At 43.5% G+C, this 26376-nt stretch overlaps 1 protein-coding gene across 6 annotated transcripts in view; it reads right to left on the minus strand.

Annotated features, from left to right (window-relative positions):
* Window positions 1–26376, minus strand: part of LOC117606006 (uncharacterized) — a 185272-nt gene that overhangs the window by 116022 nt on the left and 42874 nt on the right. For all 6 annotated transcript variants that reach the window (XR_013062375.1, XR_013062381.1, XR_004581855.2 and 3 more), the window contains exons 3-4: window positions 23841–24039; window positions 11721–11805 (exon numbers count right to left, since the gene is read on the minus strand). Coding sequence is in view for 1 of the 6 variants with exons in the window: in XM_076689077.1 (XP_076545192.1) it covers window positions 11721–11773 (53 nt within the window). In the remaining 5 variants the exon portion in view is untranslated. The remainder of the gene's footprint in view (window positions 1–11720; window positions 11806–23840; window positions 24040–26376) is intronic.

Raw genomic sequence — 26376 nt, forward strand, 5'->3', positions numbered from 1 at the left:
ACATATTGAATTTTCACTTCAAATGTTCTATCAGATTCCAGATCAGTTAAATTTTGTTAAATAGCTTTTGTTCTTGAATGAGTTTAAAATTAAGGATTTTATAGTAAAATTGATAATTATAACTTCATTCTTCAACATCCCCTGATATATATGTGTACTTATTATCTGTTTTCTTATCTAGTCACTTAGAAAATCTACTGAACCGTTGCAATCTGATCCAGCACCCGTTTCTAAATTCCAACGACGGAATCTTGACTGAAACGAGGATTTACGATCTGTTCATTGTCCATGGCGGTCCAACATCGCAATTCCTTCCCGCTCGGTTATTTAAACACGCGGGAAAACGTAATTTACGATTGTCTTATTGTTTATACAAGCGCGTGCGATATGCCAAGTATTTGGAAGTGGCGTGAAAAGATCGGGCACCGGTTTCGTTCGCCTCTTAACGAGACGTTGAAGCGTGTCGGAGCGGTAACGACGTCTTTTCCGCGTGTCTCTCGGACGAACGTGGATATTTAAACACTGCCTATAAACTGGTCGGTCAACCATGGCCACTTTAACGCCGAGGCGACGCTAGCACGACAAATATTAGCGGCGCACACCGCGTAACGCTCGTAAAACAAAAGGTTCGCAGGGTGATGGTGTGCGTCAGCCCCGAACTTCGACCGGTCGAACTGGCTCTCGAAAGAACTGGCAGGCATCCTCTCGCCGGAAGATGCGGCAAGATTTGCATAAAAATGCCATACGTTTCTATCGGCAGACCGACCAAAGTGTATACAGCTGCCGGCAAAAGTATGCGCGAGCCGTGTTGCGAATCTACTCGAGCAACGGAGTTAATCATCGTTCGAATGAATTTTTATTTAGAAAATTATTTCAATTGAATGTTATTGATGATTGCTCATCAGTAAGCTCTGTCTGGATATAAAGAAAGCAATAAAATAACAAAACTTTTGCATAATTTTAATATACTTCAAGTTGGCGAACATGAAAGTGTTAGCAACTTTTGACTGAATGACGCGATGTTTATTCTGGTGATGAAAGGAACACCTCATCGAGGAATATTTATAGCTTCGAAGCGACAAACGGTGCGTGAGAAACCGAATGGATCCGAAGAAGGGTGGAACGAGGCACAACGGGGGTGGAGAATATAATAGATCGTTAGCAGCGTGGTTTCGAGCCTGCTGAGCTTCTTGCTGGGACAATGAATGATTGTTCGAAATAAGTAATTGTATAGTTTCGTGGTTTCTTTGGTTTGCGTTTTGTTCAACAGTTGAAGGGGAGAATTTGTGAGTACACTTTAGACTAAAAGTCTGTGATTGCTCCAATTTTTTTTTCAGATCAATAGGTAGTTACGAAAAAAAGCGACTATCCAAGTTATTCATGAACAAGGTTTAAATCGATTTTATTCAAAATAATTTTAACCCAACACCTATTCGATGCGGTGAAGTTCCAATTAGCGCGTTCGAGTCTTAACGAGCGGCGAACGAACGGAAACATTTTTGCTGGCAACTGTATGCGCGAAAGAGCGAGGAGAGCGCACAAAGGTCTCTGTTCAAATCGTATGCAAACGAGCATGCTGGAAGGCCAGGTGTACACTTATAATTTGATCCGAGGCCCACCTCTCGGAACGGGGAGAACAGCTCCTCCTCGTCTGGTACGGTGGCTACCGTTCCTCGAGAGATGAACTCGCTGGTACGTTCGCGCGAGTGAAACGGGACCACTCCCGATCCGATAAAACTTATTACGCTATCGCTCAACTGTCACAACAGATCGCAGATAGAATTCAACCGGCGTCTAAAACGCTACAAACTGATTTCGCGTCGGTTCGTTGGTCAGATCGAAGGAACACTATGTTTCCCGTCGTGACCGTGTAGCTGGCTAATCCTGCCTGATCCGACACGATGTGTCTATTACATCGTTAACAGTCAGGTTGACTTAGATACCAAGAGAGAGAGAGAGAGATCGGTGCCGGTGCCGGCAGTTTCTTCTGCTTTCATCCTATGAATTATGCATCGTCGAATACGCTTCGAACAGCGAGACGATGCTTGTTGCTTGGTTAATTTCGAGAGGAGCTAGATTGAACGTCGTTAAACGGGGTCGAGATGATGCTTAACGTACCACAGCTACGAGAGGTTTGTATATGTGGAAATGCTTGTTTCGCTCCGTGGAAATACAAGCCAGCTTTCAATGAAATATGGAAAAAACGAAGCGGGAATATTGAGAAAGTGGATATAACTAAGCGACAGAGAGCGAGTTTTTAAACGGATTCAAAATTAAGATTCGAGAGAACGGCGAGGAGATTTTTGCCGGGTAAAAATAAATTTCACGATCCCGGGGTGACGTTTACGATCCCGCGGAGTGGGACGGCTGATTTTTAACGCTTTAGAATAATTTAGTACGTTAAGTACAGTTACATGGACGCGTTAAGAAGTCAACCCCGTTCGACGAATATTTATTCGGCGAATTTTCGCGGACGTTTAATTCATTACTGCTTGAAATGCGACCGCGTAAAAGTCACAGTTATAGGGAAACAAATAATGGATTTCGAGCTGAATATGTTAGCATTTCTTCATCTTATAAAAGGAAAAGAGAAAGTTTTATATTGAAATGCAAAGAATCTGAAATTTCATTAATTACAATAATCGGTGAATAAAATTGAATCCCATAGTGTAATCTATGTTGAACGTCACTAAAGCAAACATTCGCTCTATCGGAGAATTCAATGGCCAGAATAATGAGGTATGAAAACGTTATCGTTGAATCGATCGCAGCGTGAAATTCGACGAACGGGAGTATTCAAAGAGAAGAGGCAGCAATAACGCGCGGATTTCCTAGAGGACTGGGGAACAGGCGCGCGAATGAAAAGATGGAACACACGGGAAGCTTTCACCGGGAAAAAAGGGCGATTTCAAATATACTACGTGGGAAAATGCGCCCTCTTCTTCGTACGTATTCCCGATTCTGTCCGATAAAAGAGATTCCACGGACGTTTCGTCTGCGTCTGCTAAAGCAGAATCTTCGCTTCGTTTGTGAGTTTCTTCTTCGACTTGAAAAGAACTCGCTTTAATACCAAACTTGATTCATCTTTTATTTCACTTTATTCATTTTGAAATCACTTATTTCGCAAACATATGAGAGAAGAACTTGAAAATCTACGACAGTGATAAAACGCTTTGATACTTGAATTCGAGGCTGAAGTTCCGACCACGCTGCGTTAACAGCGTCTGGATAATTTTCATAGTTTCTACCTTGTTATCTGTCACATAGTTATCCTCGTTAGGTCTTGAACCTGCACGTAAATTAGATCTATGAAGACGGTAATGCAATATTTCTGAAACACCTTTCTCTGCAATTGTAGAGGTTCATCCAGAGTTTACTAGTTTCTGGAAACTTTTCATTTTAATGGAAATATTTCTATTCCTTTCTTCTCCTAACGATTAATATTAATACATACACGATGAAATTCTTTCGTAAAAATTCCCACCGACGGACGGAAAAAACTAAATCACCCTTTGATACTCTTTTTCCGCATCGATCTCTCGGGTAGCCGTTCCATTCGAACGCAGCACACCGGGAAAGTAATCTTCGACACGGAGGCACAAGTGCACCCTCGGCGAGGAAAATAAAAGAGGAAAAGTCGAGCGGTTTGTCGGCTTCGACAGTTAATCCCGTGCCTAATATCCAAGCAGGGCGCTACCCTTTTCAACCGGTAGGCAGCTGCACAGCCACCCTTTCGATCTTTCTCGATTGGATACATCACGGGCAAGGGGGGAGAAAAAAAATAAAAGAAAAGGAAAGTTAATTGGTCGTCCATTGATGGACGTATCGCGCGTAATCCGAACTTGGCTCGATTCAACGTCGAACAAGAATCGCCTTCGATTGCAAGGATAAGTGCATTGCTTTCGATCTTACTAGTTTTCTTTTTCCAATTTTTTCTAGCATTTTATTGTACTACTTAGCTTAACCATATACTGCCACGTGTTTTCCTGGTTGCTCATTGAAATTCTAATTTTTATTTCTCCGCTGTGAAATATCCTCTCTTCGATTGGGAAATAACCGCTAGTATTGAGAAACACGATCGAACGCAGCTGGAAACGAATAGAAATTATTAGGTGTTTATAACTCGTTAATCTTCCCAGCAATTTTAACGCAACTTTTCTTTTTCGAAATACGAGAAGTTTCTTTTTCATCAGCAATCAGCTGGTTTAACGACGGCCAGTTTTTCGCGACAGAACAGTTGGTCCTCGTGTTGGGCGAATCGTCGTGAATCTGTACGTTTCGTTTCAACTTTATGGACAATGTTTCGCCTCTGACCGCGCGGAACAATAAAACCCTCATCGTTATTATTCCCTCGTTTCATTGCAACCCTTATCGCTGGCGCATAATACGCGCGTAAGTTAGCGAGGCGAGTCGCGGGGATCGTCTGACAGATAAAAATCTTCCAGCTACGCCCGAAAAATATTTTTATTTCGACGAAGGTATTTAAGGATAACACGGGACAGGTCCGAAAGGATACGTGTCCTCGATGCGGAACCACGATCCATCAGCGAATTTATCGACCCGTATACAATCATTTGTCGTCGCCTTGATAATCTCCTTTCACGATGATACATAATTCACGAGCAATCATTGACGAAGAAATAAAGAAGTAGGATGAATTTAATTTTACACCACAAGGAATCGAAGAATATAAATTCTTCAAGATTCAACGAGAAAAAATGATTGTTACCCTTACTTAACATTTTATTTAGAATTTATATTTTCTTTCCCCGATAATCCAATGATTTCATGAATATGTATCCTCATAATTTATCATCTCTAGTTTCATCTGTAGATACTAATAATAGAAAGGTCTTGTAATTTATTCATTGATTAGGATTCACAGTTAGTTCCTACTCTTTTGGTGGTCCACTCTATACTATCACTAGTGATTATAAATAAATGAAACAATCTTAAACCTGTTGCAATATCTGTGGTATTTTTTCGATTTCGAAGCAAAGTTTGCTATAAATTCCTAATTTAATATTACGACAACGAACCGTGTATCATCGAAAGAGGCCAAAAACGAGCATATCATCGTCTGCGTCGCATCGTTGACCAGCATCCCACCCAAAAGCAAGCGTTATCAGCCGAAAATTTCGATAAGCAGTAAGGTAACGTAAGCAGCTTATTGGGGTCCACGCACTAAAACTTGTCGTTTCGTGATCGTGGAATCGTGCAATTAAGATCGAGCCACGAATCAGCCCTCGAAGGTCCCATCGTACGGGCCGCATCCTCTTTCTCGGGGAGCACGCGTGTTCCCTCTGGCCGGTCTCTTGCCGATGGGAAGAACGAGTTTATGAGATCTTCGAGAAGCAACAGGGCCCTCGTTGCCGGAACGATAGCATCGCGACGCTTAATCGAGCGCTCGATAAGGCTCGCGAGGAAGCCGCTCCGCTGTCGGCAACCTGTTTATTCTAATTAGCGTGCGTCACGGAGGGAGTAGCAGAGGCGAAGGTGAAGAAAGGGGAGGGTACAGAAACGAGCTCGCGTATTGTGTCAGCTACACAACGATCCCGTAGTACACGGTTAACGTTATCTCTACACCGACATGGAATTTTAAGAGGCGGCGAATACTCAACAAGCCACCCTTTCGGCTCACCGGTTACGCGTAATTGCTTCGCCGAGCGAAACAATGATGTTTCCTTCGAATCTGTCGACTGTACTCGTGTTTTAAGACCTGTCGAGAGAGCGAAGGAAGAGTGCCGGTGGCACGATCCTCTCGTAATTGGCGTTTGGATGAACGTTACGAGTTGAGAATGTTGAGAACCTTCCATAAATAGATGTTAACGAGGGCGCAAGAAGATGGCAAAGATGCGAACCGCAGGAAAGTACGCGGAATTCACCGTCGGGATTGGCGGTGAACGAGGAGGATCTGAATCTGGATCGTAAATCATACCAGAGTGACGAAAGATGGAGAAAGGATACGAATGTTGGTCGTGATTCGTGTCGGAAAGAAAATTGGGAAGATATTGACGTTGAATAAAGGTTTCGAAACATAGCTTGCGACGCTTTATCTAACCCATGCCGAAATATTGATGACTCAGGGATATTTCCGTGCGCGAATTCTGTCGAACGGTCTCGTTCGCGGAGGGTGAGCTACTTCCGGTGCACCGAACCGAACGTTGGCCGACCGTCTTCTGGTACGGTTCGTTTGCATGAGTAATTATTAACGTCCCTTGGGACAAAAGGCGATTTTCTCTCCCGCGGCGAAGCGACGACGTCGCGACACCGGGAATTCCTGAGCGGTCGTCGCGCGCGATTTATGGCGGCCAGACGCTAGCTCGATGTCCACCGGGATGAAAAGACCGACCGGACAATGGATCCGTGGCTGGTCTACCGACCAAAGGGTACGTGTACGCGGGGTAAATAGAAATCTGTTGAAAATTGAAAGTTCACAATGGCCAAGCCCGCTTGTACCGAGCTTCGTATTTGGTCGCCTCGATGAAACCGAAAAACGTCCGTCGGTGTAAATAATTTTTGGTCAGTCTTTTGCTCGTTCAAGAAGGCCTCTTAAGGAATTTTCTAACATTTCTGTTGTTAGAACGCAGAGAATTTCTTTTCACCGCATTGTGCCGTGCGTTTGGAAACGGTAAAGTTCCATGTTTGGTTGCACTGTAATAAAGTACAGCGTATATATGTAAGGCTATAATTTATCCGAGTGTAGTACCCCTGTACGGTCACAATTTAATCATTCACGTGATATCGTAATAACGTTAACACGAGAACGTGTAGCGGTAATTATTGAAATAAAATATGGGATAATTAAAGGAGTCGAGAATGGTGAAAGTACGATCCATTAGGAATGATATATGGTATCGAGCAATCAACCATTACAGCCATTAAAAAGTGGAAATATAGTATTGAGAGCTACCTACACGATTACATTCACAGAGTAGAAAATTTTAACGATACCAAATATGAAATATTAGTTATTGTTCTTTCGTGATGTTATGAACTATTTTCAAAGACTTAGACTTTAGACATCTTAGGTACCCTAAAGTATTAATTTCAAGATTTCTTAGAATAACCAAAAATTCTCCAGAGACTCGAAGCAGGATTCTAATCCATTCGAATTCCTCCATCGTTGTAAAATAGAATAATAATAGATGATCAGTGCGCAGCTGACCGCGCTCCCGTAACTTTCCATCATCGGTGCAAAAAGAAGATCATCTCGGTTGAATTCGAAGAGGAAACCTTTCATTTACTACCTAACCGTTCCACAAACTCATCTACCTAGCCTATACACGAATTCCTTCGTCCCGGTAATCATAAAATCCAAATGATCACCGCCTACGGATCGTCTAAACGACTTTCAGAAAAAGAGAAAAAAAGAAGAACCACTACTCTGCCGGCCATTAGGCGTAGAAATCGAAACGGAACGAGCGGATCCCGGTGAAAAATCGTACGGTATAAAGAAACGCGCGGTTGTTTGAACGGGAAACGTTCAAATATCCACGACAGACGAGCCGGCGGCCGTAAATGGCCGCTGGAAACGACTTAATTCTCTTTGCGAAACACACAGCTCGTCCGTGACTGGTCGACGTGTCAAACGACGGGGATAAAGCGAGAGAAACGAGCAAATAGAAATCGAATGTTCACAATTGACGACGAGTTAGAGCGGCTCCACATGTGGCCAGGTATCGAGTGGACGTTCGCGGAAAAGCACGATGCACTTCAACATCGACGATCTGCAAAACGATGTTAAGGATGCCCGTCAATTGAACGCGTCGCGGCCATTGTTACGTCCAGTGTTTGCTGTTACACTTCCGGCTTTCGTTTTGCTCCACTCGAAAGGTGGCACCGTTCTCCGGCCCGTAGAATCCAACTTTGTGAACGCGTCCCATTGTGACCGTACAATTGGCCGATGTACTATTCATCCAGACACACGCACGTTTCTATCTCTAATTCTGGCTTTGATTGACGCAACGAGGATTGTTCGCGAGAAACGTACAAGTGAACATTTCTCTGTCTAATCTGAATACAATCGAAGAGTACTGTTAGAGAATCGCTGAATTTTTTCAAATACGTAAAGAGAAAAAAAGAATAGGATCGAAGGAGGATCGATATCTGTCGCGTGACCAGGTATAGAATCTTTTTCTTCGTTCACCGATGTTTCCGTCGTATTTTCAGAGGTAGCCAGCGTGCGTGTTCACACGATGCACCGAAGAATTTCGTGCCGACGAATCGTACACGAGCATCGGTTAGCGGGAAGCTGGTTCGTAATAACCCGCCGAAGAACCGGTACCACGACGAGGCTGGTGGTCCCTGCAAGAGGAGTCGGCGCACGTCCCGAGAATATTAGAAGCAGGAAGAATACGAAGCGTTTCGCTGATTACTCGATCCTCTGGCTAGTTGCTTCGAACATCGAGCCTCCTCCATCGACCAGGAGTTAAGCACGATCGCTGCTTTACATGATGTCGCGTCCGAGGTAACATCTTTCAAAGAAGCTCGGATCTAAACGGCATTTCAAAAGCGACTGATCTTCATGGGCTTGGATCGTCCGTACCATTAGTCGACGATTTAGACGACGAGATCCCCATTAATAAGTGGGGGGTTTGTTGAATATAAAAGGTGAAAGGAAGACATAAAATAGAATTCATTAATCGAAAGAACGATTAATTAGAAATTAGAAATTCTGGAATTATTAATCACTTTGATTGCTTCGAGCACGAAATAAAATATTTGAATTCGAATCTTCTGGGAAAATATTACAGTAGACAAAATTTAAGTTGGTTCATCAAGTTTTCAATCGATAGCGTTTTATCAGGAATCGATGAATCGAGATCGAACTCGCGGTGAGGTTTCGAGGGTCGTCGGTTGAGTGTTTTCAAAAGTGACCACTCTAAATGAGGCCGGTGTTTGCAGTCGGCTTCAAGCAAGCTCGCCTCATATGTAAATGATAGGATAGAAAATCGAGTGGTCACCGTTCTTTCGGTCCGATTAATTTCGAATTTTATCGCGGACTGACGCTTCCCACCCCCCCGTATGTCACACCCTGACGTTGGATCTCCAACGCCCTTCATCCATCGATATTCATCGCGATATTTTATTAAAATTCACGAAACTCCCTGTCGATTCGGTTAATGAAAAATATGAATTTCAAAAAATATTTCTCTCGGTTTACATTCACTGTCAGTGCAGCGTGATACATGTTAGTTGTTTAAAAACGCGTCACGGTAGATTGAAGTTTTAATACCAGTTCTTTTCATGCAACATTATTCAGAAAGCAACTCTGCTTCATAAAGAACGTCCTGACAAAGAAACTTCTACTGTATTTACCCTTTTTCTATATTTTTCTCTTTATCAAATTAAAAGGTATCAAAGCGGTGGCCCTTTTTAATAGCGCGAATTGTACAAAGCTGAACGAGATGAAAGCAACTTCTATCTTTGAAACGGCAAAAAAGTGTTTCAGAAAAATTAAAAAATAAAGCTGCAACAAAAAATGTGTTCAGCTGTCGCAAAAAAAGTCTTGCAACTTTTGAAGTTCCAAAAATAACGATCGAAAACGACCACGGTACAAGGATGGTGAAATCGTTGCAGCTTCAATTTCGACTCTGTCTACAATCGAATAGAACGAAAAGTGCGAAACGAATGAAAACGAGATTTTTATTCTACCTGACTACTGCTCACCTTTGTGCGAACGCCACGTTAATTGCGCGCAAAACATTAAGCCCGAATTTCAATATCGTTTGCCTGAATTTCCCGCCCCGATATTACCGCCCGCTGTCTGCCCGTCGCGTTGTTTACGGATGTAATCATCGCAAAGTTGTCTCAATAACACGCGATATGAATAAAAGTTTCCGCAATAACACCGGCCGATTTTAACCCGCGCCGCTGTTCGCTAAAGTTGTACAACGGCACGAAGCAAATACGATCTACCGGAGAAAAAGTATCCGTTCCTCCCGCGACCGTGCAGTTAATTTTTAATTAAACTCGCAATTTGTTATTCGAATACCGAGAATACCGTGTATCGTGCCTAACCGTTAAACTATCTAAACGCCGATCAAAATTTCGTCATTCATTTCTCTAACAACCGAAGACCACCGACAAGGAGGCTTCGTATGGTTATGCAAAAATTTCAAGACAAATCGTCGTTGCAAGAGTTACACGCATCAGTCGAGTCGTACGTTTCCTTAATTAATCAAGATAAATCGATGCGAACTCATTTAAAACAGCCAGAGGGTGGGGGGCAAGCGTTCACCGTAAATCTTCCGAACTAATGGCTCGTAAACACTATAACGCTTCAAGCAGCTTGTAAATCACCGTTATTATTGCTACGGCCAATAATTAGACGTAATAGCTGAAACGATATTTTAGCGATAAACGACGAGCTACTTTTTTCCTTGCTCTCCTTTCCTTCGACTAACATCAAGCTCTATAACAAGGCTACGCATCACCGCCAATAATATTTACGAAAATTTCACTTGTATATGGAAAATTGTCTTAGGTCATTCAAATTATTACTAAATACATCGATAACCTAAATTTGTTACTATTGTGATGAAAATAAAATTACGTGGGCGATGAGCGATTAAGGGCCGTGGGAGTGTTTGTCTGGAGCTTATTCAAAAAACTTGTTTACAACTCTCCAAGCACCACATTATCTGAGTTGAAAACAAAAATTACAAATATTTGGGAAAATAACGAAGATATAAAATGCATATTCCGGAAAGGATACAAGCTGTGATCAAAGTAAAGGGTGAAAATACGAGATATTAAGATGTGTTAATAGTGTTATGTACAGTAGTAGTAGCTAATAAATTATATCATTACAATTTGAATAGGCCTTTTAATTTTACGGAAAACGTGAAAAATGCTGAAAATTTGTAGTGGTCCTAATTTGATGGTCAGGGACAGAACATACACAGATTTTCCAGCGCGTTTGCTTTACCTTGCCTGTCGATTTTCCTGGTACCGTAGCTAATCGATAAAATATTTGGAAACGCGAATATCTAGCGTTGCTGAAAATCACGACGGTGGTTTATGCGTTTCGACGCGACATTATGGAGAACACATAGTTAGTCGAACGGCCGAATTTTCGACGCTGGGTTCGAAAACGACAGAGAGGGAGATAACGAGGCAAAACATTTGCCGAGTTTATTTAATGTTACGATCGTATCGTATCGTAAAATTGGAAAGTGGTGTGTGCTTGTTGGCCGAGCAGGGAATAAAATTGCATCGACTCTGTACACGGATTCGAAGTTACATGAAACGAGGCGAAACGTTAAGGGGAACGAGCCGCGTATTTTCGTGGAGGTCATCGCGAGCAAAGGAGAAACAGAACGAGTCGAGGAAACATTTATAGTTAATTATTTTTCTGCGTTTAAGAGTCGGCCTCTTTGCTTTCCATTCGATCGCACAATCGGTCGTGACAACTGGTAAAAGTTACGCGCCCTGTTGTTCCTCGTTACGGTTAATCGATCAGCTTCTAAACAACCCCGCATTGTTACGTAAATTCCGTAATTACGCGACGCGGCTTGCACGTGACGTGCAGTTGAAATTTCTACAAGATGTATCTCTGTTGACGAGCGTAACCGCAGACAAATTGGTTGGAATTGTAAATGAAATTAAATTAAACGTATGGAAAGTATGTGACCGTAGTTGTACGAATGTGCGTGAATAAGTACACCTTGTTAATTGATTTCATGCAAAATTTCAATATATTTAAATAAACATACCTTGACGGGAATACTGAAGAGTCGTCGGATGCAGGTCCAAGAAAAAGCACCATGTCCAGAGGTTGAAGCTCGAACCACTTAACACCTTTATAATTTAAAGATTTTAATTAATATATTTTTATTTCGGTGAGTGGAGTAGATTTAATAGATCATTTTTAAAAAGTAAATAAGTACCAAAGAAAATTGTAGAGTACGTAAAATATTTCACAAGAGATTTGAGATGAAGCTAGGTAAACTCTGTTGAAACGAAACTCTGTACATATTTTTTCACGTACGTAAATCAACAGTGTTCGAACGGTTTCAATGTCCATAGCATGTCAAATTAGTCGGAGAATAAATATTTAATCACCCCATTAAAATATTTAATGAATGGATAAAATGAAAAAATCAAGCAACTATCAATCAACAAATACCGCACTCGAAAAATGAAAAGTCTAAATAACGCAGTTTCAATTCGCAACCACGCCCGATATTCGTGTTACCTGTAAGGCGTCGTAAACTATACTGTTCAAGGTAGGTCAGGCCCAAACTGTAAACAACCGAAACGATATCGGCTTCGCGTGCGCGCGTCGTCGTTGAATTCGAAACTTGTTGTTGGGTCTGCTCGCGTTTCGCGCAATGCGATAAAAGTAACGACAATGCCGTGACCATGTTAATTAACAATTACGAAAACGAATCGTTTCGTCGGCGCCGAACGACTGTACGTCTAGCCGCGGGTTTATCGACTGGTCAGCCGTATCAGTGGCCACTGGGCTAACGACGTCGTTATCATCCGGACGATCCATGTGGTTCGCGCGATACGCTACAACCCGTACCTGATTTCCGATTTCCTGCACGCGACCCGATAAAGTCCACACTCCCGTGAATTATACCCGCCACTTTGTGGATAGGGCTGAGTTTAGAGGAGAATGATTGATAATTGTGTTTGAAGAAGAGAATTTGGAAACGTATTGTCCACCGATGACAAGAATTCTCGCGGGACGGCAGAGGGACAAGAGGGAATCTTACGCACACATGGACTGACACCCCCGCCTCGTTTTACATGAGCCTAATTAGTAGATGTGATCATTACCAGCAATCATACGTCACGACCGAAAGTACGTGAAAGCTAAGGTGGAGCACGATCAACCAGATTGCGTTATTAATCAACCCGTATCTAATTGCAAGATTGAAAATCTTGAGAAGGGAGCTATAGCATTTAGACTTTCTGTCACTTTTGTACAGGACAAACGGTGAGAGTTATCAAAAAAATTCTTGCGCCATTGTGTTTAGTGGGTCAACATTTTTTTTTGCCACTTCCGGTCCGACCGGAAATGGCCGAAAAAGGGTTGGTTCTAGAGCGAATCTCGCTCTAGTTCACTTTAGCTTGTTTTTATGGAGCTTCTCGCGATCGGCGGACAGTAGATTAATTTCAATTCTGGATTAATCATCTCTGCCCTATATTTATTATATAATCAGCTCGAATAATGAATCCTATAGCTCCTGAATCACAGAAATCGTTATTGAACTCTGGCTACCTATCAAAAGAGTTCTTTGGCTGTTTTACAATTCATATCTCGGCGCGGAGGCGTTGAAAGGTCAGAAAGGAGGAACGAGAAACCGATGAAATTCACCCACCAACGACGAAACACCTGTACGAGCTTTACATCATCCTTTTATATCCACGGTAATCTTCCAAGTGTTCCTTCTTTCCCACGTTCTTAGCCGGTGAAAACAGGCGAAACGCGACGCGCCTGGTGATATACGGGTAGGATCGGATCGGATCGTCTCGTCTGAATACTAATAACTCGAAATAACCAAACGATTACAAACGACGCGATGCGACGAGACGCGACGGAAAATCGGCTGGCAACGGAATACCGGCGAGTTCCTTGTGAAACCATCGTTGGTGCTCTCCTCGTTCGAGGAACGTTTTCATCGCGACGAGACGCGACGCGACGCGACGCCCTCGATCGGAATTCATTTATGCGCGTTTCGAAATACAGCCGCGTTAGCAGCGGAGGATTATCGAGCCTCGGCTCGAGCCGTGATCGTCTGAATTTATTGAAGGATGAAATTTCAAGCGTCGCATGATCCACGGCCCGAGAACGGCCTGCCGTCGCTCGTAATTCCGTTTCGCCAAGCGGTTAACGCCAGGCCTGATAGCGGCGTTAAATCGTTCGCATCCAGCACTACCGTACGTTTCGTCCTTCTCCTATCGTTCTTTCTGTCTTTCTCTTCTACTTGTTCTCTTGTCTATACACCTTACCAGTTTTACTGTCATTCACTTTATCGGCGGGAAATCGAAACACGGTTGCACGCGGGGAACGGGCTCGCGATCGTCGCGGCGATAATGCCTCGTCTCGCGGCGCTGAACGCACGGTGGCGGTTACCTAGGTGTACCAGAGAATGATAATGATGGATTGAACGCGGCCCTGGAAAACCGCAGTTTCATTAAAACGATCTTGTAAGAGGAGAGCGATATCTAGGAAAATCGACGACGTCTCGCGAACAGATAACTTCTTTCATCGATCACGATCGAAACCGTGAAAGCCTCTAATTAGCTCGACTATGTTTTTCTTATTAGTCCGTAATTTAGACTCGTCTAGCTGCAACACGAACGGTTGCGTTCAATTAGGAACGCTGGGATCATTGGCGCCGGTTGAGTACCTATAGTTTCGCATTTTACAATTTATTGTTATTGCTTTTTATTGTCTGCTGTCGCAATTGTTTGCAAATCAAGATAAGCTTCCTATATATGGTTTTGGGCGTGGACGGTTAGTAAATACTTTATAAGATTTTAAATATCTTGCGATTCGAGATTGGCAATTTAAAAATTCTGACAGTACATATTCAGAAAATTCATCGAGCTTCGAGTGTAATTATTCTCATCGTAAACAAACCCTTCGTTAATCAAATAATCTTGTGTACACGTTCAATGATATATTTCTATGTATTTCTTTTTTTTGTTATTTAATTATCAAGTGCGTGTACTCTAAAATTAGCTCTACCAAGAATTGCGTTGATTAATTGATCATTTTAATTGGCGCGGGATAAAAATAAATTTCAAGCGGAGAGACAGTCGCTGCGACAATTATCGGCGTCAACATTCGGTAAATCAGGAACGCGTAATCCTGCATGCAAATAAGTAATATCTCGGCCCGATTGCTTCGCGTGTTTGTATTTAATTAATTATAAGTTACGCCGCCGGGTGTTGTTTGATTGCCTCCATTGAAAAGCGAGAACGGAACTCGACGGAAAACAGGATTCTCTCTCGCTAGCTGCTTTCGGCTTTTAATGCCCGTGTCAATAACCTACGCGTCCTTTTCACGCGTACATCTACTACGTGATCATCGGATCGAGGCTGGACGCTTCGAATATCCATTCCCAATGAATCGTTCCGCCTGATTTCGATACGTAATGAATTTAAATGTTTACCCGTCACGCGAAAATAAATTGAGACGCGGCTGAAACCGCGCGGTTGTTCCCCTCCGATCTGCATTATTTCAAAAGCCATAACGCATCGGAACGATCGCAATCTGCTTTATTTACCAGCGTTCGTTATTGTCCGTGATTAAACGGGCAAAGGTATGATTTACCGTTCAGGCAGAGATTGATCCATTATTCGAAACTCGGCTCTTACAATTTTTCGATCGTTATTTTGGTAGAGATACAGACAAATCTTTTTTCACCGTCGCAAATTCTTAACGTTTCGATTCAACCTGCATCAGTTTGTCAAAAGTTGAAAAAGGAACACGCAACGTGTTCCCTGTCTCGGGCAGCTAAGAAAAATGGGACTGGATGAAACGATGCGCGACAAAACGTATAGCACTGTGTCAGAAGCTTTCAGGCTTAGATTTATCAAGCAATTTTTACCCTCAGCCTAACAGTGGAAACGCGCGATATAAAAATAGCGCATTGCTTCTTTGAAAATCTTGCGACATTGAAAATGCTAATTGATAAAATAGAACAGAGAAAAAGAACAGGGAATCATAACGTTTGCTTTGGCTAATCTAATACTTTGTCAGGGTGTCAATGAGTGACGCGTCAATTGGATAAAGAACATCTTTGACGTTAAATTAAAGTCCAAGCGATGCATCAAAGCTTCACCAGCAGCGCGTCGATGGCTCGCTTTCTATCGGCTTCTACTCCTACATGGAAGCATCAAAGCGTGAAAATCACTGGTTAACTATGCAAAAATCATTAGCGTGGCCAACAACAGGTAGCCGGTGTGCTTCTATGCCACTCTCCTATTCACTCCGGTTCGCGACAGATAACGGCCGCATGAAGCTGCTTCTGTTGCAAACACGTGTCACTAATAAACGTCATCCCGGCATGCGCCGCGAGATTGATTCTATTAATAGGAGTAATTACCGAGTGTACTTGGCGCCGCATGCATAATGCAATTTCGAGACCGTCTCTCGTGTCTCGCGGCTCTAACCCTGTGTCGTAGCTCTTTCCTCTCTATTCCCGTCTTTGCGACCCAGACAGAGCTCGCGTACAGTTATTACCCTCGGTTTAAAATCCAATTTAATCCCTGCATCTCGTCTCCGTTTCACGTTATTACCATTTTACCGAAAGCCCGTTACGTATCCCTCGAACTCGATCGGTGTGGTAATCCGTTGCATTTCAGAGATCACTATTCCCTGGCTCATCCATATTCGAGGCGTCGTTAGAGAGCGGCGCGTTTACGCGAGCGGATGCTCCACCGCGTCGCTTGACCATGAACGTGTTCCACGAAATTCGTCGGATTTACCAGACGTCCCTCTCGCATTCGAGATTCGTATTCGATCCATGGGATATAACGGGTTCGAATCACGCCTCGCGATCTTAACACGGTTTCTTTAAAGCGAAAAATACCCTCGTCGGGACGCTCCGTTCATATTAACGCGTCGGTCCGTCTGTGGTAAGACACATTTCAATTGCAATTCTTCTGTTTTGCAATTTAAGCTTTCCTGTAGGTATCTATCGAGAGCTAATATTACTTTAAAACAAACGGAATCGTATAACTTTTATATTTGCACTTTCACCCCCTGTTTCTTAGGATTCTGTACCGGGGTACGGCGTGACTCGGTTAGAAAGAATAAGGAGAGTGAACAAGGGGATCGGGCAAGTAGGCGAAACAAAAGAAAGTGAAGGACTGCAGTCGACAAGTTATGCAGAGCCCCTGAAGCGTGCATTTGACTAAGCTCGCATCCTCTTTGTCCTCTTCCTCCGACATTCCTCTTCATCTTCTTTCCTCTCGTTCCCTTCCATCTTAACCCCCTACTCTGACTACGCCTCCACCCACCGGTCTGTGACTTTATCTCTGTATAGCAGCTTCTTTCCGTCGACTGATTACGTATGCGCGAGAGAGAGCAGGCCGAGCTTATGAAAGCGTAAGGTGAAGAGATGGGCCGAAGGTACGGCTCTTCAGCCTTAACCCTTTCCCTCTCGAAACAGGCGAGAGGTAATAAATAAGACGTATATACCGTGAACGTTACGCGGCCAAGCTTGCGAGCTTTTCGCGCAAGTTTCTCTTTAAATACACACCGTGTGAGAGACTCCTGCCCACGATTCGCTACGAGCGCCTCTTTATTGCCTCGTAAACGCGCGTCCCGTCCTGCCACCACGATTCGACGGAGACCAATTCGCAAATCACCGAAACAGATTGCAGTTTCGAATTGGAAAACATAGTCGTCTTCGTTGTTACATTGTCGGATGATGGACAGCGGGAAGGATAAGTTGAAATATGCGTAAACTTTCTTGCAGGTGAACGAACAAGAAGAAGCAACAAAGTTACGAGTGATTGTACCGTTTCGAATTGGAAAACACAGTAGTTTCGTTCAGAAAAATCCACTGTCATAAATTAACTCGGAAAAATAAGAGAAGCACGTTGCACGAGGGTAAAGATTCACACCCATTTACATCGTACATGAAAGGGCAGAAACGAGCGAGGTGATACTATCGTGACGTACTTTTAATCGACTTCATTCAATTACGGAAAATACGCCTGGAACCGTGATCCGTGCGCATCATCAAACCGCCATTCAGGCCGCATTTACATGCCAGCAGGCTCTCTAAGCCGGCTGTTCAGCTCATTAAAAATTACGACATGTCGCTGGTGTATCCAGTCCGGGACCATTAACGAAATCGAATTGCAGCCCCGGTTCCGCAGTTGGGATGCTGCTGCTCGCAGCCGTGTGTAAACGAGTAAACACAGGGTTGTACGGGCAGGTAAACTCGCGTGTACGCGTCGTCCTCGGTTACTCGCTTTGCATTCTGACGCGTTGCATTTTTCCGGGACACCAGGTCCTGGAAGCAGCGCACCCGGAATGGTTAACTTCTGAATACTGTTCCTTCTTTACTAAAATCGACTACGAGACATTGATTGGCAAATCAACGTGGCTATGTAAAAATGTATAAAATAAAGAGTACGCTGCACAGGGATAATACAGTATGAATGGTGAATGATACGGCAGATCGTATTTAATGCGCCAGATGACAAGGGGTTGAGAAAGAGCTGGTTGGAGGGGTGCAAAGAGCCAAAGAGTGGAAGACCTGAGACCTCGATAATCGTTAATAACTCGTCCCTGCTCGTTTCCCGGCTTCCTCCGACCGTTCTCTCCCGATCCTGGAAAGTCCGCTTCGCTCGGCTGGCTGATCTTAAGAATTCCGCGAAGAAATCCTCGGATTGTGACGAACGAAGCAGCCTCTTAAAGGAAGAAGAAGCCCGGAACTCTGTGCACACACATCCACCGGGCCCGTTCTATGTTGCCTCCTTCTTTCCCAACGATATCCTCCCTTTGCTGGCTTCTTCAAAGCTCCAGGATATTTCATCCCTCGGAATTAATATGCACCGACTGGTTAACATGCCGACGAATTCCCAGACGAACTCGGATACGTGAATCCGAGAGGGATTGCCGATCCCGCGCACCTTTATGAACGCGAACCAGCCAGACTCGGCCAAATAGACCCCTCGCCGGCTTGTAAAAGGGAAGCAACCGAGCTTCCAGATTCTCTGTTTCGTCTTTCGGAGAACATTGCAGCGAAAGATACTCGGTTGAGGAGGGAACTTTGATTTCGCGTCTGTTGACGGAGAGGATTTCGCGAGTACCCACGGTAGATTCGCAAAAGGCTTCTTTCACCGATACGGATTTTCCAGCGACGCGTCTTCTTAATTAAAGGAACGGTAATTGCTGTCTTTTGTAACCGAAACAATCGCGATTCTGTGAGCTGAAACTTCCAAGATGTTTCGTAGCGTGTAATCGAATTTTTATCCGAAATGAAAGGATTACCGAAGGAGGATTCTCGCGATTGGGAGTAATTGATTAGAGCAAAGTCTAATCAGAAACCGTGGTTCTACTGGGCGCTCGTTTGCGTCTGTTTCCATAGTTTAGTACGCCTGCATGCGTCTACGAAACAAGAACGAGGGAAACTCGAGGAAGGAGCACGTCCCAGCAACATTTCACCGAGATAAACAGTTTCTCCGCAGAAATTACGATCGCTTGGAAAAAAAGAAATCATTAATTATGCAGATTCGACGGGGCGAGTAAGCGTTTTAACAGCGTCGCTCGCGAATACACTCCGTCCACCATGGCTCTTTCATTATTCCAACCGCGCTAACGAACGACGAGGATTAACGAGCGGTGGACAAACAGATCGGAGAAACGGGACGATCGTTGTTGAACAACCGAGCTTCGCGACGAACAACGTTTCTACGTATATGTACGTACGAGAAATTCGTAATTCGCGCGATGATTGCGGAGCGCGGTTTCACGGAGCAAATCATTCAAAATTATTGCCAGCTGGACGAATGATTTTCAGAGTGTACCATGGCTGCTCGTCGGCAGTTTCAATATATTTCTCGGGATTACAAACACTCCGAGGGACTCATCAATTTTGCATTATCTCGCCGACTGTATCCCTGAGCAAGCTATTAGAGGACTGATCGATTGCCACGGATAATCCACGTTACTCGCTCCGGGCTGATGTACATATAGCGTTTTCCAGCCATCAGGTGACACGGAAATCGGTTTCGTTCGCGTGATTCCGGTAGCAGGTGTGTACATACGTCTCTATAAAAAGCAGCAAGAACAGAGCTTTAACGACTTCATTGCGATGGTTTTTTTTAAGTAATTGATTCGAATAACCGAAGAAAATTCCATCATTGATTTCTTCGTAGGTGAGATTGGCGAAAATTTATTCGTATTAAAAAACGCGTTTTATGATTCATAGGTAAGCTAGTTAAGAAAGAGAGAATTTCAACGCAACGATTCCGCCTTGGGCCAGGAGCAAGGCGATGAGGCGGCTACGCTTAATTAACCCTTTTATAAATATCCTTACAAGGCGTCCCTAATTTTCCCGTAGCAGCATCGAGGGAAGGAGTCGCCCTTCGTGCTTCCCTTTCAAGCTTCTCGTTCGTTCGAGCAAACACAGAACATTACGGCAAGTGGATCGCGTTAATTATCCATACCGCGAACTTTCTTTCTCGAATTAGCTCGTCCAACGGCCAATGTTCTCTTTCGCTCGATGCCGCCTCTGAAACGCCTCTGAAACGTGGTCGTGAGTGGTTGTGGTCGTGAAAAACGAGGATCAAACGAGAGGAACGAGATGTGTTCGAGATGAAAGCCGGAAGAAGCAAAAGTGCGAAGTCTGCTTGTAATTTCCCGTAATCGACTCATCCGAACGCTCATTTAAAACTCTGAATAAGATCTCGCGGTGTTTCTTTTTAAAGAGAAAGCAACCTGAAGTAAGATATCTCGCATCAAATATAATCAAATCAGATTTAGAATTTACTGGCCACTGAATTTATTACCAATTACATTCATTATCCCGGCACTTTTCAGCTTCTAAAGGAAAATTTCACGCACGATCGAGGAATTCCTGTTCCCAACGATCGATTGCTACCGTCGGTCCGCGCCGCGAATGATATCGATCGTCCGGTTGCACGGGTGCTAAGCGCTAATTTGCCGATACCTCGTACATTGCGACATTTTGTATCAACAGATACGACGTTTTTCCTCGCGGATAATAAAAGTGGGAAAATACATTCGCGACAGTAGTTCCGTCACTTTCTTGCACCCGTTTCTCGTCTCGCATGGAAACCGCTGGTACACGCGTACGTTACGTAAAAACCGTTTGGCGCCGACTCGTTAATACGCGTGTCTTACAATCTGTAACTTTCAGTGGACCGACAAAACTCATTAATAATGCCCACTTAACTAATTTCCCGTCACGGCTCGACGCACCCGCGACCCGATACGCGTATCAATCGACGACGATCTCGTAACCGCTCGAACCACTCAACTTTTTCCCCTTTTATCGGCCACCAGCTTCGAAAAATTTTCCTCCCGCATACTTCTCCGACTCCCCTTTTCTCTGCCTCGTTTCGTACGGGAGCACTTTTACATTTCATTTGGAAATTAGTTAAATTGGGATTTAAACAATTATGTAACACATCTAATTACAGACTACCTAGGTATTTCGATTGGTATACTTAAAGACAGATAATCTGGTAAACGACCAATAGAAAGACTACTTTAATTTCCACGCATTTACTCTGAATGGTATCGTTAATTAACCAGAGATACCCCGTGTACCTCTAATTCGAACTCCATCGAACGACAGGGTCCAAGAGTACGCCCACTGGCCGCTGCTAATTGCCGCGTCAATTACGCGCGAATTAATTGCCGTGAATATATGGAACACGGTCGCGAGTTTTCACCGTTCGATAAATCGTTCGCGAATTCCTGCCGACCGATCCGGCTCGTTGATCTTCGTCATCCGTCACGCGATTCCTTCGTGGCCGCGTTTGATCGCGTTTCAAAGCGTCGCGACGCTTTAATAAACGAAAGGCAAACGTTATTCCCGGCTTCGTTCAAACGACGCTGTTCGAGAGAACGAGCAGCCGTTTCGTTCGTTTCCAGCCTTCTCTTTCTTTCCCCGGGGAAAACGACGTCTTCGACCCCCTAATCGCGTCGTGAAACTTTAGCGAGGACGGAGTGCACGTTTAATGAACGAGAAGTGGATATTTAGCGTACTGTGAAACATCGGTAATATAGAATAAACCTCGAAATCTCATCTTTATTCGTAACACGCTCTTAACGCGATCGGTTATTTCTATGTCCACCTCTTATCCTCTCCTCGTCCATTCGCATTTCCGTCAGGGAACGCTCGTTACCGAAAACAATTGTCCCGACGAGCAAGCTCCTTGCTCTGCAACCAGCAGAACCGTCGCGGACAATACAAAAGCTGAACTGTCGTGAACTTTGCCCCGCAGAGATTCCATGTCATTGCGTTGCGCTCACCGCTACGAGCCGAAGCAGCCGCACAAAATTGTGTTTTAACGATGCGAAATGCGGCCGGTGACGCGAGTCATTTGCTGACACGCGAATACACTCTCCGCGCCCAGTCATTCCGACCGGATGTAGATGGTATGTCCGTGAAAAGTGACGCCGAGGGTGGCTACCATTTGCTGTCTTTGTGGCATTGTCCACTTGCACCGGGGGCTTTGAACGAGTTTGTTAATGGCAAATTTCGAGGTTTGTCTGTTTCCACCGATGCTGTACACCCGCCACCGTTATCGTACAAGGAATATAATCAAAATATAATAACCAACAGAGATAGTTTAAAATTTACAAACTGAAAAAACGATGAAGAATCGAAAAATGAAATTTAAATCGTCGCTGTGAGGTATTTGCTATCTGAACGTTGAAATATAGAATACGTTATTCATTATGCTGAACCCTTCAGCATGTAATGATTTAATCACAGGTTGGAAGATTTTTTAATGCACGTTCGCGTCGTTTATTATGGGTATGGATAATTGAGATACTTGTGCCGAGTCGTTCAAGGTTTCGGTCTTTGTTTGATAAGTACCTAGGTAGACGAGACGTATCATCATGTGATAATGTAACGTTGATGGTAAATGATTATACGGGAGAACCGTGCTTAAGATGTAAAATGAGACGTTTTAATGATATACTTTCGAATGTAAATGACTTTTGGTGAAAGAACGTTTTCGCATGTGCGTAAGATTTCCGTGGAAAACTAAGGAAACGTTAATTAGCGCAAAACAGGGACGAACAACAAGATAATATTGCGAATAGAGTTATACAGCTTGTTAGTGGAATTAACGGATAACAAGCAGCTACGCTTATTACGTTACGCTAATTGATTGCGCGTTACGTTTTTATCAACGGGATAAGCTGAAAAAATGAATAACTGAATATCAATCGGTGTTGGAATTGCATCGATGCATTCGATATAAGCGCTTTAACCGTTATTGATCTGTTATTTAATTTAAATAATCAATCGGTTCTGAACAATCACGGCAGCAAGATTTCGTTTCATCGTATTATGTATTTGTTTGAAAAAAAAAAAGAAAAAGCGTTTTGACTTCGGTAATTGGCAAATATACAATGCGTCACGTAACAATAATTTTTAATTACAACCTCGCATCGACGTTGGCTGCGAGGATTGATATTAATTCCCCAACACCCGTGGTCCGCGTAATAAAAGCATGCTAATGGAGCGTGTTTTATGCAGTCGGTGTGTCACGGCCAAATAAACAACAGGCCCATAAAAATCGGCCCCACCACTTGGGACATATTCATACGCGTCCTTTGATCCCTGGCATCGGCAAAATGCCAACTTCCACATATCCGTGATCAAGGTACGAATCGCGTTCGAGGCAAAAGAGTTAACATTCGCAACCGGAAACACGTGTCGCTGCTCGCGTAAAGGCCCGATCGTAAATGAAGGCTTTCCCTTTGCTTGCATTTAGCCTTGCTCGCCCTTCCCTTTGAGGCTAACAACTTACGAAAGTAAGGAATTCAAATTGCAACCTAGCCGAAAGTACCGCTATAAATATTCGGGCAATTAATATGTAATTAAGCTTCTATTCTCTTCGTTACTTAACTCTGAAATTTCGACTGAACTCAATTGAACCGTTTGATTCCAAGATTAATGAAATTCAACTAAACTTCGTGAAACTTTGCGGAGCTATTAATATACCAAAGTTCCTCATTCTACTACATTTAAAGCTATTATACACGCATCGTTAAGCGTATTGGAAGATAAATGCGCCCATTATGGGTCACCTGTGCTTCGCTTGTTTTTCCACGAAATGTTTCTAGCAGATCATATAAAATCACTTACCCTAGTTAGCAGTCGAGAATTGTTCGATGAATCGATTAAATTTCATAGTGGATGGGACGTAACGAGTTGGTTCGACGAGCAGTAGGAGAATCAAGAGCGTGCGACGAGCGAGCATAATTTAAATCGCGATGACTAGAAAACGTCGAGATACAATGGGCTGCTTCCAACGAACGGACGTTCCTCCTTCGTCAATGGGCGGCTGAAACAGAAGAATGGTTTTATAATTACATCTGTGCGGGGAAGAATAGTAAATGCTTCTATTCATTAGAGTCCTTTGAAGAGACGACTTTTGAGAGAACTGACGGAAGCCACGAGAGGGCCGACTCTTCAATCAACAAAAACCCTTTTGTGTCTTCCCGTGGAACAATTGCAAAGCAAAGTTCTCAAGTTTATACGACGACATTTTAAATCCGATCGGCAGCGTTGCGTGTACAACAAATTCCTCGTAGTCGTGCAGGGGAACGATACGGCTTATTGTCACCCGCTCGACACAATCGCTTTTCCGATTCAATAGATATTTTTTTCTTCTTTTTGTTCTCTTTTCGCGAGAAAGAACGAGACGAAACGAATCAACCTTCCGTTTCATTCATCGCGAATTGCTTGCAGAAAATCTGTTTGCATTTATTTATTTATTTATATAACAATGGAAAAAGGAAATCTGTTTGGAAATAATAATTTGTAGTGATCTGTCAATTGAATTCTATAATTCATGAAAAACTTGTGAACATTTTCCGCTGTTCGTGCAATAACCACGTCTCCCACGAATCCTCGGACGCCTCATCGATTCCTGTTCCTTCAACTTCTCCGAGCAACGATTCCCCGAACTACGTCTTTGACGACTACCGTGTGCTGCTCGTTCGTCATCATTCTGACGGCTGAAAGTTGTCGAAGGAAGACTGGAAAAAGATGAGGAAGCAAGAAAGTACTAGCAAGTTAGGCGATAAGGCTACCTGAACGGACCCGTGTCTTAGACACGAAGACATTTGCTTTTCGAACGAAGCCACCATTCGGAAGAAACGATGACTAAGCGAAAACTCGCGGGAACAGGCTGATGGAAAAACCCATGAGATCGTTAAAACACCTTCCAACATCTACTGTCTGTTAGGAATCCTTACTGACAACCACTCCCCTCGTGTGCTCCCTTTTTCTTCATAGCCTTCAGACTCTAAAGATTTGCTAGTTAACAAGCTACAGTTACGTTGGCATCATTATAGAAATATTTTCATGAGCAATGCTTGTTTTAATTATGCTGTGGTAGATAAATAAGAACACTGCAGTGAAATTAATTTTGACGATCATTGCTACTTCATTCGGTAAGAGTTTCTTTTAGCAGCCCTCTCCAATTGACTCAAGAATTACCAGGCAAACTTCTCATAAGTTGTAATTCAGAAAAATATTAATGTGGAGGCGTGGAAATTTTTTTGGAGACAATTTTTCTTTTGATTTTACAGAATGAATTTTATTACAGGAGTAAAAATGAGCAAAAGAAACTACAAAAACTTCCAAAAATAACCTAACCTAAACCTAACACCTAACAGGATTTACTGGATATTTTTGTTATTGATTATGATGAGGGAGAGAACAAGAAACACGAGATGATATTGGTTCGTACAGTTGCAATTGAGAAAACAAATGAGATGGTGGCCGAAAAGTGAACTGTCCACATAAATCACGACGGTGAACTGGTGTGATTGATTAGATGAATTTGAAATCTCGTCTAGAAGAGTAAGATGGTGGTGATGAAAATGGCCGCAATTTTTCATGAACCAAGAATTTCCGGGCCACATGACTTACCCATGTGACTCTATCATGCATGAGAAATTTGCCTAGGAATTTTAAAGTCAATTGAAAGGGGTTGCTAAAAGGAACTTCACCCCTTCATTCTCCTCCATCATCATTATCCAACAGTTTCTCTCGAATGAAAATAAAAATGGGCATTTAGTTGATCGGATTTTCAGCCTCAATCAACTGTACCAAGGCGGCAGGAAGAGGTCTCGTGCAAACACAATTAACATGATACACCGACAAACGGGAGCAATTGCATATGCAAGGAGTAGGCCGAGCCAATAACCACGGGTGTTCATGAGCGTCAATACTGTGTGTTAATCAATCATCGATATGTTTGCCAGTCTCCTGTGAAGACGGACCGCTCTGTTTATTTTGCATCTGTGCTTTGAGTCGGCCTCGACTCCCCTTTACCACGAATTCCCATTTCTATTAGCAGGCCCACAGTTCGTGGCTTCCATTCCAGACGCCCCGTTCAATCGAAACCGCGTCGAACGTCGTTTCCTCCGCGTCTACGACGAGTAGAATTCCGTGTACCAAGGAGGAGCACCCTCGACTACACCGTTTCCCGAATTTACTCCCGCCACCATTCGACGACCATTCGAGCTAGCCGACTCGATTCGAATCCGTCGATTCGCTGCAGGAGTATTCGAGCTACTTCTCCGGAACGTCTAAGTACTAGACCCTGTCTAGGGTATTCAAAGGCCAACCTGGAGCGTTCGCGTCAACGAGCTTGCCGACCAGGACACCT

This window comes from Osmia lignaria, chromosome 2 (genome assembly GCF_051020975.1).
Source record: "Osmia lignaria lignaria isolate PbOS001 chromosome 2, iyOsmLign1, whole genome shotgun sequence".
In the NCBI taxonomy this organism is placed as follows: domain Eukaryota; kingdom Metazoa; phylum Arthropoda; class Insecta; order Hymenoptera; family Megachilidae; genus Osmia; species Osmia lignaria.